Source organism: Euleptes europaea, chromosome 6 (assembly GCF_029931775.1).
Source record: "Euleptes europaea isolate rEulEur1 chromosome 6, rEulEur1.hap1, whole genome shotgun sequence".
Lineage (NCBI taxonomy): Eukaryota > Metazoa > Chordata > Lepidosauria > Squamata > Sphaerodactylidae > Euleptes > Euleptes europaea.
The window spans coordinates 102,601,734-102,622,471 of record NC_079317.1 but is presented as its reverse complement, the minus strand read 5'-3'; the positions used below and the strand labels follow the sequence as shown (position 1 = coordinate 102,622,471).

The following is a 20,738-nucleotide window of genomic DNA, read 5'->3' as shown; positions in this document are numbered from 1 at the left end:
AAAGATAAAGAAAGATTGCAGTTCATAAGATCCAACTGACGATAGTCTACTGTTTCAAATACATGCTTTATCAAAGCAAATTGGTTTCAAAGAAGAATGAGAATGACATGAATTCTGTGATAAGAGAAGAGGATTGGGAGTTGGCAATAGAATAAAAATGTTTCGGTAAGCATAAATCATTAACTGTTCAGATGTGATTAAGAATATGCGTAATTTTGCAACTTGAATGGCTGTTCTCTCTTACAAAAGTGATCCAAATATGTTAGGTATTCTGCCTTCCTGAATTGGATAGCTCTAGACTGGCCTGATCTCGTCAAATCTCAGAAGCTAAGCAGAGTCGGCCCTGGTTAGTGTTTGGATTGGCAGCCACCCAGGAATACCAAGGGCATGACACTCGATCGGTGTAGCCCGCTGCAGCCCAGCCTCAGTTTCCCTGGCAGCCGGGATTACAGGCGCACGCCACCACACCTGGCTCCAAGGAATATCAGGGGCATGACTTGGAGGCAGGCAATGGCAAACCACCTCTGAACGTCTTTTGCCTTGAAAGCTCTATGGGGTTGCCATAACTCAGCAGTGACTTGACGGCACACACACATACAAACCTGCCTTTCTAGACCCCAGGTATTTCATGAAATGTTTTAACCAGTGACACAAATTAGGCTGGACTGGTCACCGTAGTTCTGATTCTGCCAGCAAAACCTTAGCGGCAATACACGTAACATTTATTCAACCAAAAATAAGAATCTACTCACACTGCTGTTGACTTCCTACATTGTTTCACCCTGCAACTTCAGAAACCAAGAGCCTGAAGTGAATTTACCTATACCTGCGCAGCTTTTTAAAGCTGGGCAAGAATGTTCAAGGCTGAAGGAAGATACCACATTCCTGCTGCTGAGTGTATGAGAAAGGATATGTGAGGGTAGTAGCACCCTGCTCAGTATCCTCTCATATGGGGTGAGGGCAGAATGACCAGTTTGTAACAGACTGACATCTTAATTAACAAAAACAGTAGATGTTGAATTGGGGTCTTAGCTACTGAAGATCCTGTCATAGCATCCTTTCTTGGTTTGTACTCAAAATGTTGGTCAATAGAGTGATTTTTAAGGTAGTTGGGATACAGGGACCTTCTGGTTTCATCACAAAGTTAGTGAAAACTAATTACTATGTTTATAGTCCGCCTTTCACACTTAGACTCCAGGTGGATTACAGTGAGTGTGTCTATACAATTGATGGATGGGACATTAATAAACAATGCAATAGGATTAGGGTTGCAGAGCCAACCAGAAGTCTAAAAACGTAACTGAGGCAAAGCATAAGTATTAACTCAACTCATTAAATGATGCAAAATTCCATAATAGGATCTTAGTTTCAGCAAGCTATACACAGTAGTATAGACTACAGTCCCTAATAATTTTTTGAAGTAACTTTTTGTCTCATTTAATATTGTGCAACTCTATTGCCTGCATAGAAAAGCCCTCTTGAATCATTCAATTTTGCATTGTTTGTGGAAAGCCATGAGTGTGGGAGCCTTCCTGACCTCCCCAGGCTGGCTGTTCCATGAGGTGGGGTAACAGTGGAGAAAGTACATGTACAGGCTGTTGTTGATTTTGCCTGTTTGCAGGTTGGCACCTGCAGAATACCCCACTCTGATGAGCTAAGCTGTTGTGGCAGAGAATAGGGGGAGAGGTGGTCTCGCAGATAGGAAGGTCCAAGGCCATGAAGGGCTTGTTCTCCCACTGAGTTCGGAGTACATCTTCATCAGCGGGTTTTGTCGTTCCTATGCTCAGGAAGGCAGGATCCAAAAAACCTTTGCTTCCTGTCACATGTACTAGGACCTCCCTCTGATATCCAGTTCTCTTCCTGCCTTAGAGGGAGAAGCAGCATTTGTGGTTAGCTCTGTAGCAAACCTTCTTTCCTAGCCTTTGCACTTCAATAATTATTCCTGTTTAACTTTATTTCTGTGTTTTTTCTTAGTCCTAATTGTCGCTGTTTTTTGTGTTGAATATATGCTATATGGTAATTTATGTATAAGAAATGAGCAAACCAGTGATATTTTAGGGAGCAGGCTAGCAGGCGGGGCCCATTACTTACATCATAGGAGCCTACACAACACAAAACACTGTTGCTGTATGTAGGTTTTATTTTATTTGTTTTTTATCTTATATTTTGGAAATGTACATCCAGTTTTTTTTTCCTTTAAATTTTTTTGGGGGGCCCAAGAAAGTGGGACCCTAAGCTATAGCTTGTTTAGCTTATATGTAAATCCGGCACTGGTCTGAGAGTGGAGATAGGGCTTCAGAGGAATTAATGGCAGGAGATAAGGAGCAAGTTGAAGGACTCCTTCCCCCCCGACAGCTTTCCCTAGTGGCGTCCAAGAGCCACGAAGGGGAAAAACGGGCGAATCAGCCTGATTGCAGGCGGCGGCACAAAACGGAGCCTCCAGCCGGGAGACATTCAAAACGGTGTGAAAAAGACGCGCAAGGACAAGATGGCTGCCGCAACTCCCCGTTCAGCCTCTAGAGGTTACGAGGGCGAACTTGATCCCAGTGATGCTGGCTCCTCTGGAGTTCATGCAACTGGGACTACCCCGGGTAATGTTGAAAAGGTTCATTTTTTAATTGCGGAAGGGGGGAAGGGCAACTTAAGTCTGATAAATTTAACGCAACAGGCATTGAGAGAGGAGTTTGCCCAAATTAGCGACCAATCTTGTGGGACATCACAAGATCCAGAGCCTCATCCCCGGGTTCCAGGGCTTCCATCCACTGAGTCAGAACGTGGGGAATGCTCCAGCGACATGCGCCATTCCTGGCCAACTAAGACAGCAAGGAAGGCACCATTGTTCTCTTCCAGCAGGAACAGGTCCCCTTCTCCCTCTTCTAGCGATAGAGAAGAGGGCGAGTTCTCCTCAGGAGAAGACGAGGAGGGGAAGGAGACTCAAAATCAGGAACAACGATCCCGATTATTTGCCGGGGAAGATTATCAGGCGTTCCTGAGCAAGGTATTGGCAGCCTTAGATCTTCATGAGGATGAGGACTCAGAGGCCTCCAAAAGTAAGGCTAAGTTTAGAGGCATGAAGGAATTCTTCACCAGACTAAGGACCCATACCCGGGCTGTGCCTTTTCCTGAATACTTTGAGGATTTCTGAAAAATGAATGGGAGAAGCCTCTCTTAACAGACAGCTCCCCACTGCTGTTAGAAGAATGTATAATCTAGAGTCCCGATCTTCTAACCTTCAGGTTCCCTTAGTTGAAGCACCAGTCGTCACTCTGCAATCTACCAGCTTACTTTCTGAGAAAGGGGCTGGCAACGTCAGGGACCCTCTAGATAGAAAAGCTGGTTATGCTATCAAAAAGGCCCATGAGGTTTCGGCCGTATCCATACAAGCATCGGCTACGGCAGCATTGGTGGCTCGGGCATCCATCATGTGGATCAGAAAAATAATTGACCTGACTCGCAAGACAATAAAAGGGTGCTGAGTGATCTTAACAGAGTTCTGAAAGCAGTAAATTTTATGGCAGATGCCACTCTTGATTCCATGACTATGTTGGCCAGGGCACTGGCAGTTTCCTCTATTTCTAGGAGGGCACTTTGGCTCCGGTCCTGGTCAGCTGACTTTGGTTCCAAATCCATCTTGTTGGGATACCCATTCGAGGGTGATCGGCTCTTCAGCTCTAAACTAGAGGACATACTAGTCGAGACGAAAGACAAGAAAAAGGCCTTGCCAAAATACATAAGGAAAGAAGACCTCTTACTCTTCTTCCTTTAGTCCCTTCCGAACCTCTCACACCCTGGCAAGGGGCGCAGCAGACAACAGAAGGAACAACTGGAATTCTTTCCTTTTATCCCTTAGAAGCTCCTTGATCAATTGATCTTGAGCAGCATATATCTAGTGTTGGAGGGATATAAGGATTGAAACAAATCTTGCCACTGACAGTGTAGCCTTGGGGTCCCTATCGCTTAGTAAAAAAGGCATTATGTCAGTCACAGAGACATTGGATTTGTATATTAAAAGGGGGGAAATATAGTGCGATCGAAGTTCCTCATAAAAGCGGCATTCCAAAAGGGCATGGGCTAATGAGTCAATAGAGCCAGAAGAGCAAGGGCCGATCCTGTCTGAGTATGGTATATTCAGAATTCTGCCCTGCATTACCATAGAAGTGTTAGCATTCAATCTAGCCAAGCAAAAAGCTCTACAGAGACGAGGAGTTGTCAGATAATATGTATATTATTTGACATTGATTTCAGGCTGTTTGTAGTTTAGAACTTAGTTATATAGTGTTAAGCATATACAGTGTGCATATTGCAGTAGTATATCAGTAAAGGTGCATATGTTAAAGAAAATTAGTGGCTGTGTACTGAGATTATTTCCTTAGGGATTTATTAACCTTATATCAGTACACCTCCAGTTTATAGATAATATGTATAGGCAGGCAGACCACGTGGAGGGGGTATTCCGAAGAACTGGGATGAACAGACGCGACGAACACGAAAAGTAATGCTGTTATAATCGAGCTCTTTAATGCGCTTTTTAATTTTGGTAAAAGCTTCAGTTTCCCCAAGATCTAAAAACCTATCCTGCGAGAAGCCCAACAACGACAGTTTCTCATCTAAGATTTTTTGTCCTGAGGATTTAAAAGGGTCATGCTTCAGAGAAGCTAGGAACCCCTCAGTGCTAAAGCACAGTTTAAGGTGTAGTTTAAAGGCAGCCAACCACGCCCTAGCTTCAAGTGACATTTGGCCAAACTCGGAACGAAGAGTAACGCCAGCAACACATCGAGGGGCATTTAGGAGTTTTCGTAAGAACTGAAGCAGTGGACGATCTATAGATTCATTGATGACTGTTATCCAGATGGCAACACCAAAGAGGATAATTGGGGTAATTTTCAGGTTAGAAACCGGAATAGCCCCTGGAATATATTTGCCACCTTTGGTGTGAAAAAAGTTGACAATAGCACCAACCCCAGGTTTAATTTTGTTGGACACTGCTTTTTGATGGGCATTCCAATTTAGGTTATGGGGAAACAGAATGCCAAGGTAAACAAACTCCTTGACTTGGTCAACCTCAAAGCCATCTAATACCCAGCGAAAAAGAGGTATTTTTCTCCTCTTAGTGAAGATCATAACCTTAGATTTAATGGTTTATTTTAAGACCTTCCCTAGAGCAGTACTCAGAAAAAGTTTGCAAAGACCTTTTCAAACCAATTCTTGTGCGGGACAGGAGAACTGCATCGTCAGACAACTGGAATTCTGGAAGGGAATCCTTTCGCAAGGGCCCCAGGCTTAACAAGGGATTCCAGCCACAACAACACTTGAACAAGTCCAACAGATTTAGTGAGAAACCCAGGAAACAATGACTGCTGGGACAGTCTGGTGGGGGGAAGACTCCAGCTTTTTGCCAATACCTGGGACTCCCTTCACCCAGACACTTGGGTGCAGAAGATTATTCACGAGAGATACAGCCTAGAACTATGCAAATCCCCCCAAACCACTTCTTTCTCTCCCCCTCCTCTTCCAAACCAGACAAGATAGCCCGCAATCAAGCAGCCATAGACCACCTGCTTCAAATCAGGGCAATCGAACCAGTCCCCCAGACAGAACGGTGCTCCGGGGTATACTCCATTTTCTTTACCACTCTGTCTGTCTCCAAGTGTTTCTGATGTTGACAGACCTGATGGAAGCGTATTTACACATCCCCATGTACCCCGAGCACCGAACGTTTCTCCGCTTTGTGTACAACCTCGATCCCTATCAGTTTTGGGCCCTCCCATTTGGTCTCTCATTGGCCCCGAGGGTCTTACCAAGGTCCTGGTGACATTGGTGGCTCACCTAAGAGAGGTAAGGATCCACGTCTTCCCATATTTAGACGATATCCTGATGAGCGCTCCTTCAGAACAACCGTCCTTACAGCACACAGAGACCGTCCTCTGGGCTCTAGAACTCCACGGTTTCCTGGTAAACCAAATCAAGAGCACCCTCTCTCCGTCCCAGTTCATCCATCACCTGGAGGTGTTCATAGACACGAACCAGAATGCAGTCTTCCTTCTGCCAGACAAGATTTCCTCCATTGTCAAGTTGACAAGGACAGTGATTCTTTCCAAATCCTCCAGCCTGTCGTCCTTAGTCAGACTGCAGGGGAAAATGGTGGCATGCATAGGGATTGTGCCATGGGCTCGCCTCCACATGAGGGACCTGCAATGGTTTCTTAAGCCATTTCAACTGCATTTCAAAAAAGGAACCCACGCCTCACCGTCCCGAGACAAGTGAAGGACAGCTTAAGGTGGTGGACCAGGTCCCACAACCTAGCCAAGGGCCAGAACTATCTCCCAATCTAGATTTTCACAGATGCCAGCTTGGAAGGCTGGGGGGCGATTCTGCAGCAGTCACCTCCACATAAATCGGCTGGAGTTGCAGTAAATCCGGAAAGCCTTGATAGAGTTTCAGCCAAGAATCGAGAACAGTCACGTCCTGCTGAGAACGGACAATGTCTCAGCAAAAGCTTACATAAACAAGCAAGGCGGGTCTCGTTCCTCCTCCCTTCGCACAGAAGCCATAACAATTCTGAATTGGGCAGAGGCTCACTTGGCATCCATCAGGGCAGAGCATATAAAAGGAGTACTAAACAAACAGGCAGATTGGCTCAGACGACAGCAGGTGGACGAGGGGGAGTGGTCCTTGAAGAGAGAGACCTTCTTTCAAATAAAGGAGAAATTCGGAAGACCCATCATGGACCTCATCGCAACAGGCAAAAATCACCAGCTCCCAAGGTTCCTGTCAAGATTTATGCATCCAAGGGCAGAGGGAATAGATGCACTGTTGTCCCCATGGCCACGGGGTCTACTTTATGCATTTCCACCTCTACCAGTGATCTCCAAAGCTGTACGAAAAATCAGACAAGAGAGGGGACTGGTCATCTTCATAGCCCCTCGATGGCCCTGACGACCTTGGTTCGCGACACTGAGAGAGCTATCGATCCAGGAGCCATGGTCCCTACCTCCAGTCCAGGACCTTCTCCAACAGGGCCCCTTAGTACACCCAGATCCGGCCTGGTTAAAGCTGACCACCTGGCTCTTGAAAGGTCAAGGTTGCTAGATGACTTCAGAGATCATCGACACCATGTTGGAAGCCAGGAAACAAACTACCAGGTGCTTATACGATTTTTACTGGAAGGCCTTCGCTAGATGGTGCGGGAGAAAACATACTGATCCAGTGACCATTTCCACTGGCAACTTGCTTTACTTTCTCCAGGAGGGATTAGCTCAAGGGCTGAAGGCATCTACTCTCAAACGACAGGTGACGGCGATAGCGACGGTTGTTCCCCAACTGGATGGCTACCCAACGTCAAGGCATCCCCACATAGTCACTTTCTTGGAAGGAGCCTCGGCCATCTCTCCTCCGACAATTCATAGATTTCCGACTTGGAGACTTCACATGGTACTCCAGGCTCTGACTCGACACCCATTTGAACCCTTATGGGAGGCTTCCCTGGGTCACCTTAGGATGAAAGTTCTCTTCCTCACTACTGTTACGTCAGCTAAAAGGGTATCGGAACTGGCGGTTTTGTCATCTAGAAAAAGCCTCTGCGTCTTCCACGCAGATAAAGTAGTACTATGTCCAGATCTGGCCTTTATCCCAAAGGTAAATTCTAAGTTCCATAGGCAACAGGAACTCCATCTTCCATCCTTTTGCCCTCACCCTTCTCATCCAAAGGAGAAGAACTGGCACACTCTGGACGTGAAAAGAGCTTTATGCATCTTTTGAGAAGGACGGAACCTTTCCGGCGCTCAGAGTCTTTATTCATTTTTATTTCATCACCCAATAAAGGTTGCAAAATGTCAAAGGCAGCTATCAGCAAGTGCATCAAACAGTGTAACCAGCTGTGCTATCAACTTAGCAACATACCAGTGCCATTAGGAATTACTCAGTCCGCAGCGCCGCTACTTCAGCAGCATTTGATGGCCATGCATCCATGGAAGAAATCTGTAAGGATGCGACCTGGTCAAGCCCTTCTACGTTCATAAGACACTACAAGATAAATGCGTATTCTTCATCCGACGCGGCATTCGGCAGGAGAGTCCTCCAGAATGTATCAAATGATCAATGAAGACTCCCTCCCAGTGAACATCAGCTTTTGAAGATCCCGCTGATGAAGATGTACTCCGAACTCAGTGGGAGAACGGAACCTTGGCTTACCTGTGAAGGTTCCTTCTATACTGAGGGAGGAGTACATCTTGCCCGCCCAGGGTGAAGAATGGATCAAGATGAAGAATGTCACATGTCCAGATAAAGCTGAATTTAATTTTTTTTTAAAAATGGGAAAACAATACGTTATATATAGGAATAATAAATAAGGGGAAGTAGAATAAAGTATTTGGTTTTAAGCTGTGTTTTTTGTAGTGGCTGCTCCTTGTTCTTTTGGGTGCATGTCTGTCTTTCTGTTTTTAAAAATTCTGCTATGGAAGTCCTCGAACTGGATATCAGAGGGCGGTCCTAGCACATGTGACAGGAAGCAAAGGTTTTTTGGATCCTGCCTCCCTGAGCATAGGAACGACAAAACCCGCTGATGAAGATGTACTCCTCCCTCAGTGTAGAAAAGCATGGGGATAGGATTGCACTGATGGTTGCATCTGATGAGAACTGGTCTCCCACAGCAGCCCTTTGTGTCTGATCCATGAGGAATGATTTGAACAGTTTCAATGCACGTCATGTGATACCTACTTCTGCCTTCAGGTGCCTCAACAAGATGGCATGATCTACTGTATAAAAGGCTGCAGATAAATCCAATGGCAACAAAAAGGAATGGCCTTTGTCTACACATAGATGCAGGTTGTCAGCTAAAGTTAGCAGACCTGTCTCTGTCCCATAGCCTGGCCTGAAGCCAGAGTGAAAAGGGTCTAGCAGACGAGTTATCCAAGAAGGCTTGAGCTGCTGATGCATGGGTTGGATGTCCCTGGTTCATCCCTCTCATGGCTCACATGATTATATCCCGATATCTGAAAACCTTATGCATGGTGATCCCTTTCCTGCTTTAATCACGCAATGGAACAGGGAGAAATGTCCTCACGAGTTAGGCTGGGAATGGTTGGCCTTTTGCCCACCCCCACCTTTTTTGTCTCCCCATTGTTATTGGCTGTTGTTGGTGACAGGGTGGGCTAAATGCCAAGCGGGTACACCGGGTTTTTGGTTTTTTTCTATTTTTTCCCTGCTTGTTGGTATACTGCAATGCTGTTGCATTATAATTTCACTAAAAAAACTTGAAAATGAAAAATAGCTGAATTATCGCCATCTCTGCAGTGACCCTTGACTCAACAGATTGGATTAGATTGGCTACACCGTTCTGTGTAATTTGAGTGTTGTCACAGGCCATCCCCATGAGCATTACAGCAGGAATCTTTGATTTTATTTTATATTTACCAAGCATCCATTTTCACTACGCACAGAGCAAGGCTGAGCCAAGAATCTCAAGCAAGACTGTCCACAAGAAGGCCCATGGCTGTTTCCATGGCACAGATACCGATGGCGTTCCAGGCGTGTGAAGGCTCAAAAAATGGCAGTGCTCTCGGACACCATTTCAGGAGGGAAAAAAAGGCTGACTAAAAATCAAAATCTGGCTACCCTTGCCCCCTAAACCATGAAATTTAACAGTGAAAGCACAAAATGAAAGCACCAGAGACGTACTTACAGTTCACACCAATTGTGTTTACGCTCTGATGAATTGTATACAATTCTCCAAAAACAGCACAACAGAACAGAATTGTTTTGCTGACAAGTCTGTCATAACAGCTGTAAATGCTCACATTAAGAATAGGTGATCGGAATAGCAAGGATGGAACTAAGGAAAAGGGGGGCATGAGTGACCGGATAGTTGATACTTTTGTGCGTTATTTGGTGTTTTAGATGAACGCTGGAGTGGCGGGGGCGGGAGAGCAAGAAAGGATCTCTTATCCCAACGAAGGGTTGAAATACAATATACCAACGGAATTAAAAACAAATTTGAAACCGGACATGGTGGGCGAGTAATGGGGGAATATGGCGGAATTTTTTTCAAGATCATGGAAGGAGGGGAAATGGGAGAAAGAAGAGGAGGGGGGGGAAACTAGAATGAGGGTGTGTTGGGCCAAGGAAAGATCGACCCATGGCCGAACTATGCACCTACAAAAGAATCGCGAATGACACAGAAGTAAACTTAATGTCGGGATAAAAACATGGATTGGAAAACCCAGGGAAATCGCAATGTAGAAGCGAGCTGAGTCCCAAGGGAGAGGAACGTCGTGCATAATCCTCACAGAGAATCAGGACTTTTGCAGGAGAATCGCAAGACAAACTGGCCATGTATAACTGACCTTGGAGTTGGACTGCTACCGCTCTCTCAATCAATTTGCCAAGAAAGAGTAGATTAGAGATAATGGGACACATCATTTATCTGTAGGGATAGTTTCTGAAGTAGCAGACATTGTGTGGTTGTATCTGTATAGTAAGGAGCACCACACAGACAACCTTGAAGTATATAGTTAGAGCTTATTTTTATTCCTCCCAGAGGAATGTGCAACAATGTCTTTTAGTCAACCAAGCTTTAGAATTACACAGAACATTTATATATTTATTTTAGTATTTATACCCCATTTTCCTCTCCAACGGGGACCTAAAGTAGCTTGCATCATTCTCCCATCCTTCACTTTATCCTCATATGACCACCCTGTCAAGGTCAGCTAGGCTGAGAGTCTGTGGTCACCCAGTGAGTTTCTGTAGCAAAGTAGAGATTAGAATCGTAGGCTGCAATCTTAATATCCCTTTCCTGGGAGTAAACCTCATTGAATAATATGGGATTTCCTTCTGAGTAGGCCTATCTAGGATCGATCCCCAGGCTTCCTAGAGTCTAGTCTGGGACTCTTTCCACCACACAACTTTAGCATTAGCTGTTTTGAGCTAAAGAGGGGGGAAGTGCTGTAGAGGCAGGTTTGGGGGTAGCTTGCTAGCCTGGCTTCTTTTAAATTGTCTGAGCAAAGAAACAGACACCTGGGGTATGCGCCACTACAGATTAGGCCAGTGGTTCCCAACCTTTTTTTGACCAGGGACCACTAGGACTTTTTTGTTCGGTGCAGGGACCCCAAGGTTCAAAATAAAAATCCCGAGAATTTGAAAATAAACTTGAATCAGAACTGTGAGTTAAACATTAAACTTAGAATAATATTTGAATATACATTTTTATAATAGAGAACTTTTAATTGAAAACATTAATTTATTATGGGTTTATAACTTTGTTTCGCGAGATCAGACCCTATCACGATGGGATAGAATACTTTATTAAGAGGCGGACGGAGGTGATGGGGAAGTCAATAAATTTTCCTTTATTTTTTATTTTTATTTAGCACTTAAATAACTATAACAACATTACTTATGATTTAGTTTTTTATATTACTTTTATTGTTGTTTGTTAACATGGAAAATGTATATTATAAAAACCAATAAAATTTTCAAAAAAAATATATACCTTTGTTTCGCGGACCTTAATTTAGTTCTCGCGGACCCCTGGGGGTCCGTGGACCCCCGGTGGGGGACCAGTGGATGAGGCCTTGCCAAAAGGGTCCATGTTGCAAATACTCTCCCGGGATCAAGCTGGGAGTGGAAACCGCACGGGTCGCAAATGAAATGACCGGAAAACAATGGGTGGCTCCATCTGGGACGCCTTCTGTACTGGGAGAAGCCAGACCAGAGGCCGGACAAAAGACCCTTGTGTTCCTTGTTGGCGGTACAACCCACCCCACGTGCCCAGGCACGAGCCGGCTGCAGGTGGCGGCAGGGGGAGGTGGCCGGCCTGCTGCAAGGTGTCCCCTTTGGGTTTGCTGCAGCGCCCGATGCCACCGCTGGCCGGCCGGCGCCGGCCCTTGTCAAAGGGCCTTTGTGGGCTGGAATGCGCCGGGGCTGGCCGGAGCCCGAGCGTCCAGCGAGGCCGAGGGGCAGGGCTGGGGGGCGCAGGGGCGGGGAGCGGGGCCACGCGGCGGGCCGGCAGGGGCGAGCGGGGCCGGCAGATGGCCGCGGCGGGGCGCGCCCCGGGGGCCTCCCCCGGCCACGCCGACCTGTGCCGCCGGACCGTCCTGCTCCTGCGGAAGATGCGCGCCGATGTGGGCAGCCTGCTGGAGTCCTACGTGAGTCGCCTCGCAGCGCCAAGGGGGGCTTAGCTGGGGCAGCGGGCCAAGCCACGGGCGGGCGGGGGCGCTGCCAGGGCACCTGGGCGAGCGCTGGCAAGCGGCGGGGGCCACTTCGCCTCCCCCTGCAAGGTGGATGGGCAGGGCGGGCTTCGGGCGGGGGGAAAGGGCTGCTTTCCCCGGCAGGCGGAGAGCCCCGCGTCTGCCTCTGGGGGCGCCGCCTCTCCGGCGCTGCTCTCGGGGGCGCCCCGCCGGCCCCGCCGGTCCGGGATGCTCTCCTGGCGTTTGGACCTTGGGCCAGCGCCTCCGCTCGAGGCTCGGCTCGCGGTTCCTGTCGGGGCTTGTCGTTGCGATCACTTATTTCCTTTTTTGCTTTTGCCGGAACGTGGTAAACAATTGCAACCTTTAAAGGGGTCTTCGAAGGGTAGGTATCAAATCTAAAAGTATCTCCATAGCTTAAGGGTAGGTATCAAATCTAAAAATATCTCCGTAGCTTAAAAGAAATATATTAAAATGATAAACAGTTGCCATAAAAGCGTTATACTCACAATGGGGGAATGGGAGGCTTGGATGAAATAGTGTGAATGTGAATTAGGACGGGGGGAAATGGCAGAGTACCTTTTAATCTGATCTAGATGGCATAAAGAAGTGGAATCAATTATATTAATAGCATATTGTGATTGAAACTTAATTGAGATATAAGAATAATTAAGATCGGACCCTATCACGATGGGATAGAATACTTTATGAAGAGGCGGACGGAGGTGACGGGGAAGTCAATAAATTTTCCTTTATTTTTTATTTTTATTTAGCACTTAAATAACTATAACAACGTTACTTATGATTTAGTTTTTTATATTACTTTTATTGTTGTTTGTTAACATGGAAAATTTATATTATAAAAACCAATAAAATTTTCAAAACAAAAAAACGTTATACTAACATTTACCTACAAGTTAATTGTGACCGATATTGACATTACCATTAGTGATCTCTCTCCAATAGCCACTGAGCAACTTTTAACAGCTCGGCAAAGACAAGAGGTGTTCCCCTTCCCACGACAGAAATTGCATTTCCTCTTCTTCTGAAACAAACTCCCTTCGGTTCACCAGTGGATGAATCAACTTCTGTCTAATGCCCTTATAATAATTACACTTAAGAGTAACACGGCTAGAGTCACAGTGGGTAGCCGTGTTAGTCTGTTTGCAATGGTCAAAAAGGGCAAGAGTCCAGTAGCACCTTAAAGACTAACAAAAATATTTTCTGGTAGGGTATGAGCTTTTGTTAGCCACAGCTCACCTGTTAGTCTTAACGCTCCCTATTTAAAACTGTTAAGGCTCTAACCTGAACTGGGTTTAGCTAAACCCGATCCTTAAGAGAGGGTATCTGGTTGTGATCTGAGGGCTACAACCAGCTCCTTTCCCTCCCCGCCCCCCTTTGACAGTAAAGGGGATGAATCACTGGAACAGGGCAGCGTAGAATCCCAAGAGACAAAACATCTTTTGTACCCCTTTTGCTGAAAGACATAACACCCTCCTGTAACCCAACCCAATCCACCCCCACGTGCCCAAATCAAATAAATCGACAAAGTGCAGCCACAGAGCCCCTTAAATAGAGAGCAGGGACTTCCCTGCAAAAAAGCTGCTTGGTGACCACACTGCTACCACCTATTGTGGGGAAGGGGAGAGATGGGGGGAGAACACTCAATTTGGCCCCAGGAGAAAAGTAATTTCCAGCTCCCAGTGCAGTGATGATCAGTCAGCCAATATGTGTAAGCAAAACTCATTCACTGGAATACTTTGGGAGCAGTCTATCGGATAATTAGGGAGCCTCTCTACAGGGCTGGTGGGCTGGGCACAGAGGTTGGCGTTATTTATATAGTTGATCTGGCCTGGGGAGGAGAATTGTGTGTGGGGGGGGATAATGAGTGCAGTCACTCGGTATAAAGGTAGTGCTGTCTTGTGAGCACAACTTGTATAACCTCCCCTAATAAGAGGACTTCTAATACTAATATTGGGACTGATTTCTGCCCCATCCTACGTATTAGAAAAGAGTTGTTCTACAGTATTCCCAAGTTATGTGTGGGGGAATAAAACATGGACTAGCCCCAGTGGGGATTTAAAGCCAAGTCTCTGGTCCTGACTACTGCACCACACTGTCTGGTGGTTGATCTCTGCCTATACACCACGTTCCCTTACAGTGTCTCTTCTGTTTTCCAGTGTCAGCGTATTAACAGCATATTGCTGTCCTGATTGCTGAATCTCAAAAACACAACAGCTTTAGTGCATTTTTTCTGCTTGTGTGACTTCAGTTGGGCCAAATTCCATTTAGAGTGGTCCTTTTGTTTAAAATACTATAAGGTTTTCAATCAAATTTTATTGCTGTAGCCATAAACTACAGTTTTTAAGACATTTTTACTTTTTTAAAGCAGGTAGATTTTCAGGTATTGATTTGATTGCAAGGTTTCTGGGGCAGATCCAAACCTGAGTAAAGGCAAGAAACAGAATGGAGGTAGCTGCCCCCAGCATGGGTGTAATAGATTCTAGGAAAGGAAATTGGATTTGAGAATAGTGGCAATCGGCTGTGGAAAAAGGACTGATACATTTGGAGGGGGATCCATGCTTAATTATCTGAATGTTATTTCTAAGCTATGGCCCATGCCTTCCCAGAAATTTCCAGAGGCTGCTGTTTCAGGGGGCCCCACATCTCGCTGAGCCTGTAGGTACATTTGCATTTGAGAACAAGTAGTGGGTGCAACTATAAAATGGTCGCCAAGGAGGGTGCATAGCCAGCCACAAAATGGCTACTGTTGGGGCTGGGGCCAGTCACCAAAATATTGGGAGCTTCCAAACTGTGCGTTCTCCTGTGATGGATGCAACTCTGAGTAGGTGCCTTATGTAGGCAAAAAAGTAGTACTTCCTGGGTTCTAAATAAATAAGTAAATTCTTCTGAAGTACCTTTTGCTTCATTGAGGTAATGGGAAGTCAAAACTGGCTCTTTGGGGAAGAGGTGCATTGGAAAAGAAGCAAGTGGGTATCTGGAAATATGATACTTGGTGTCATGGGCATAATGATGGCCATGAGCACAGGTGTCTTTAAAAGGGGGCTAGACAGATTTGTGAAGGAGAGGTCCATCAATGGCTACTAGACATGGTGAGTAAAGGGAACTTCCACATTTAGAGGCATTAACCTCTGAAACCGAGTGCTAAGAGGCAACTTCAGAGGAAGGCCTTTGTGTCCCATTTGTTGGCCCTCCAGGGCAGCTGGTTGGCCATTGGGTGAAACAGTGTGCTGGACTAGATGAACCACTGGTCTGATCCAGCAGGGCTCTTATGGTGCCCACGGTTCTCATGTTGAGCTTCACTTGTCTGTTCACTCCCAGCTATCATGGCCTAGTCAGGTATGGTCCTTCTTTCTTCCTTCAGATTGTCGTTATTCCCATATCCAATTTCCTTGTCTTGGGCTCTCAACACCAAGACAAAGGAGGCAGAGTTTAGCTCTCTTCTTGTGCCCTTACTTTGTAATATTTTTGGTTTAAAAAACCCCTCCAATTGCTGCTTTGCATGGTAATGGTGGACACATGAACAAAATACACATGGATACTTCATTGTGTCTGGTTTTGATATCGCTTTAAGTTAACTATGGAGAAACACCAGATCTTTATTAGGGGAATGCATTTTAGGGGGTAGCTTTAAGTCTGTTCTAACTCTTTCCTAAGTACACTGGCTATATCAATCCGTTCAGAATCCTCCAAGACTTCCATTGCCTTCTTTGTGCAAGACATTGAGGTCAACCACTTTATTGTTACTTGGCTTTAGTTGCTGGGTTAACTTTTTCTGGAGGAATCCGTGCAGCTGGTGCCTCTTATTAATGTCTCAGGCCCATGATGCTGGCAGGGAGGAATAACCTGCCCATTTGACATTGTATATGCTCAGCCTCTAATTTAAACAGGATTCTCAGCTATGACACCTACAGCGGTAATACCCTAGAGATCTGTAGCACAGATGGGCATTATACTAGCACGTGAGTGGTGCACACGTAGACATGCTGGGCACATGCAACATCACATAGTTAAGATCTTCTTGCCAATTAGTTAAACATTGCAATTAGACCCTATTTCCTTGTGATAGGGATAAGGTTTTTGTTAACAAAAGGAACTGCTGTCAGTGTAGTGCATATAAAAGGAGGGAAATGTGTAAAACGATTCTTCTAAAATTCATTCCTTTTTGCTCTGTCCTTTTAGGTAGAGAAGCAGGGTTTGGACAAAAACTTCAGCCTTGACTTGATGGACGGGGTGCCAACAGCCAGCACTGAGCAATGGAGTGAAGCGTCAGATGCTGAGCGGCTGAGAGATAACCTGAAGGCCTATTGGGCATTTCAGATCTTGTTGAATGAGATCCTAGAAGAGCAGAGGTCCTGCTTGACCCCAAATGATTTAGATTTCCACAAGTCTATCCAGTCAGTCTTGCTCCAAGTCTCTGCTTTGGCTTACCAACTGGAAGAACTGATGGTGATATTGGAGCACAGTGTGCCGGCCAAAGAACTGGAAGGTAGCCGGGATGCTCGTGAAAGAGGCTTGTTTGAGAAGAAACTGAGGGGCATGAAGGTGCTGCAGGAGCTGGCTCAGTGGTCTGTCAGGTCTGTTCGGGATCTACACCAACTTTCCAGTCCTGTTCAGACAGGGGCCATCCCACATGCAAGTTGTTACTTGGCTCTGAAAAAGTGAGGCTGTTCTTCTCTGGTAGATTCTTTCTCAAAGGCCTTTCCTGTCCTCAGTTGTGGGGTACTAGAATGGCATGGTATGAACAGAGTGAGCCCTCTGTAACGGTTGAAGTGAGTAGTGCCTTCCAGATGTTACTATTTATTTCCTTCTGCATCATCCTGAGACTTGTGCCCTTGACCGTTTTAACTTTGGATAGATGTCCACCATCATGCTTTTTTGTGTGAAATTATCACATGGTGGTTAATTGGTTATTGATTATTAATTGGTTGACACTACTTTTTCACTTTCACCTAAGTGCTGAGGATGGGTTGCAGTAGATTCTTGTAGCTATCTTGTCACAGTTTTAAATGGAGTGGTGGTGGGTCAAACAGCCAAACAGTCATCTATTTTCACTCTCTAAGCTCACCACGGCTCATTGCATCACACAGGTTGTGACATTTTCATCAGTATACTGTGATAGTTTTTTAAGCTACAGGTAATTAGTAGCATGTAGCTTACGTTAAGATAAATGTTCAGTAGAAGAAATGCTTTACCCAAATTAATCCATCTGTATCCACCTAATTTTATTTGCTTGGGTTGATTTAACAGAAATGAAATTATAGACTGGGTCCAAAGCCAGGATGCTTTGGTACTGACACTCCGCGGTATCACATATGCCCATTGTGTTTGAGCCATGATAAAATTTTATGGTCTTCAAACTGGATAAGGACAAGTGGTCTAGGATGCCTGATGGACCTCTGCCTGTTGGGGAGAGCATGAATAGAGTGAGCTGGGGGGAATTTTCCATTAACATAAGAAGTTTTTTTTGGGGGGGGGGTTCTGCCAGTTCCCCATTCTGGATTCAGCCCCATACACTCCATGCCACTGCATTCTCCAGGGTCCCCCAGCCCTCAGGAGCAACTTTTGGGGAGGCACAGGGGCTGCAGCAATAAGGAGAATCTTTGTATGAATGTGGCAAGGAGGCCACCTTCTTTGGGATCTCAATTTTCCCATTACTACTTTTATGCTACATAACATGACATTCTTAACTCAGAAGAACTGATACACATTCTTACAAGCTTTTATAAAAACTGTTAATGTGCCAAGCCAATTAGTGAACATAATTTTATATTGAAAGTTTGTTGTGAAAAATTCAGTTTAGCAGTAACATGTTCTATAGCGTATGTCTCTTAGAACTGAGTTCTAAATTTCCCTAGACAGGCTGTAGAGAGCCATGTTGGTCCACAAGCATGTAAAACCCTTTCACTGGGTTTCTATTGATTCTTCATCTACTGCATCATCTGAAATTAATTTCCAGGTTTGTTAATATAAGGAATCAAATGCTTTCATGATTTTCTTCTACTCTCTGCCTTAGAAGGGATTCGTGTCGAGATGACTGACTTTCTATTCTCAATGGGAGTGTGGCCATTTTTTTGCTTCTGTTCCTGACACTTGCTTTGCACCCAACATTATGTCATCTAATTAAGGAAACACACCTAAGCAAATCTCCTTGGAAGTAAGTCCTATCTTATCTAATGGGACTTATTTCCAGGAAAGTGTCCTTAGGACAGCAGCTTAGCTGCAGATGACAGGCCCCAAAACATCCTTTCCTCTTCTCTTTTTCCCTTACCTTCCAGCTTGACAAAGGCCTTTTATTCAAGGCTGTTTCCCTTGAGGTCACCCCCCCACCCCGACTGCTTCAGGGCTTTGCTTTGATTACGCATGCCTTTTCTGTCAGAGGTCGCCTCGCTCTCCCAGCACATTTTCATGTGTATTGCCTGTGTTTTCTGGATGCTGTTTCAGCCAGCATCCACAAAACGAAACAGTCGCCCTGAAGGAACTGACCTCAGTAGTAAACTACTGACCCACGCAACAAACAGGCCACACGCTAGATCTGATCTTCGTGTCTGGGATAGGTCTGGGTCTGATGCCAAAAGAGGAGGTTTTATGGTCAGACCACAGAGTCCTGAAAGCCCGGATTAACTTCCTGCCTCCTCCCTGTTTGGGCAACGAGCTGATTTATGCTCACTAGTGGAGACTCATGGATCCCATGGGATTCCAGAGGGATCCTATTCCCCCTGGTAGGGTTGCCAGGTCCTTTTTTGCCACTGGCGGGAGGTTTTTTAGGCAAAGCCAGAGGAGGGCGGGGTTTGGGGAGGGGAGGGATTTCAATGCCATAGAGTCCAATTGCCAAAGCAGTCATTTTCTCCAGGGGAACTGATCTCTATCGGCTGGAGATCAGTAGTAATAGCAGGAGATCTCCAGCTAGTATCTGGAGGTTTAAAAGATAACAGCAAGCACTGATGGCACACTACTAGTAGCTTGCTGTTATCTTTTAAACTTCCTACTTAAGCACGAGGTTTATGTTTAACTTTCAGTATCTGGAGGTTGGCAACCCTACCCCCTGGCAATTCTCTCGATGTGTTAGTGGAAGATTGGCATAGCCGACCCTCTGCTGCTATCGATGACATTGCACCCAGATGCCCTCTTCGCCCCTGCCAAACCTGGACCCCTTAGTATACTGAGGGCCTCCTGGTGATGAAATGGGAGCTTAGACAGCTAGAGCGAGTTTGGCATCGAACTCGCAATGATGCGGCAAGAACATCTGATAGGACTGTGTGACCATGGTCTTGGTATTTTCTTTCCTGACGTTTTGCCAGCAGCTGTGGCAGGCATCTTCAGAGGAGTAACACTGAAGGACAGTGTCTCTCAGTGTCAAGTGTGTAGGAAGAGTAATATATAGTCAGAAGGGGGTTGGGTTTGAGCTGAGTCATTGTCCTGCAAAGTATTAAAGGTAATGTGCTAATCATTGTCCTGTAAGTATCAAGATAATGTGCTAATGAGGGTGTGGTATGTTAATGTGGAACCATTGTATCCTGAAGTGATCTGTTAACATGTGGAATCCAAGACTAATCCGCATGGTTATTGTGGACTGTAGTCTTTGTTAGTCTGGAGGTTTTTAGGACAGGGTCGGGGACAGAGAGTGGCACTGTAACAGCACCACTTACTTGCATTAGCTTCTTTGGGAGGGGAGAGTGCTGGAGACTTAACGCAGTGTTATAATATTTACTTAATTTGTGTGTGTGTGTTAAGTGCCGTCAAGTTGCTTCCGACTCATAGCGACCCTATGAATGAAAGTCCTCCAAAATGTCCTATCTTTGACAGCCTTGCTCAGATCTTGCAAATTGAAGGCTGTGGATTCCTTTATTGAGTCAGTCCATCTCTTGTTGGGTCTTCCTCTTTTCCTGCTGCCCTCATCTTTTCCTAGCATGACTGTCTTTTCCAGTGACTCTTGTTGTCTCATAGCGTGACCAAAATACGATAGCCGCAGTTTAGTCATTTTAGCTTCTAGGGTCAGGTCAGGCTTGATTTGATCTATAACCCACTGATTTATTTTTTTGGCAGTCCACAGAATCTGTAACACTCTCCTCCAACACCACATTTCAAAGGAATCTATTTTCTTCCTATCAGCTTTTTTCACTGTCCAGCTTTCACACCCATACATAGTAGCAGGGAATACGATGGCATGAATTAATCTAGTCTTGGTGGCCAGTGACACATCCTTACACTTCAAAATATTTTCTAGCTCCTTCATGGCTGCCCTTCCCAGTCCCAATCTCCTTCTGATTTCTTGGCTGCAGTCTCCCTTTTGATTGATGGTGGAGCCAAGGAATAGAAAGTCTTGAACAATTTCAATTTCCTCATTGTCAGCCTTAAAGTTGTGTAATTCTCCTGTAATTTGTAAATTGCTTAATTTACAAATATACAAGTACAGCATAGGGTGGAATCAAATAGTCACTTCTACAGAGGACAATAAATCTACTTCTCCGAGGGGGCGGGGAGAGAGAAATTCTGCATGCCAGGGTATTTCAGGCAACTTACAGCAGCATCTGA

At 45.4% G+C, this 20,738-nt stretch overlaps 1 protein-coding gene across 1 annotated transcript; it reads left to right on the top strand.

Moving 5' to 3' along the window:
* Positions 1-12,026: 12,026 nt before the first annotated feature.
* Positions 12,027-16,868, top strand: CNTF (ciliary neurotrophic factor). The gene is made up of 2 exons (XM_056851780.1): positions 12,027-12,143; positions 16,386-16,868. Exons 1-2 carry the CDS (start codon positions 12,027-12,029, stop codon positions 16,866-16,868), a joined length of 600 nt encoding a protein of 199 aa, XP_056707758.1.
* Positions 16,869-20,738: the final 3,870 nt, after the last annotated feature.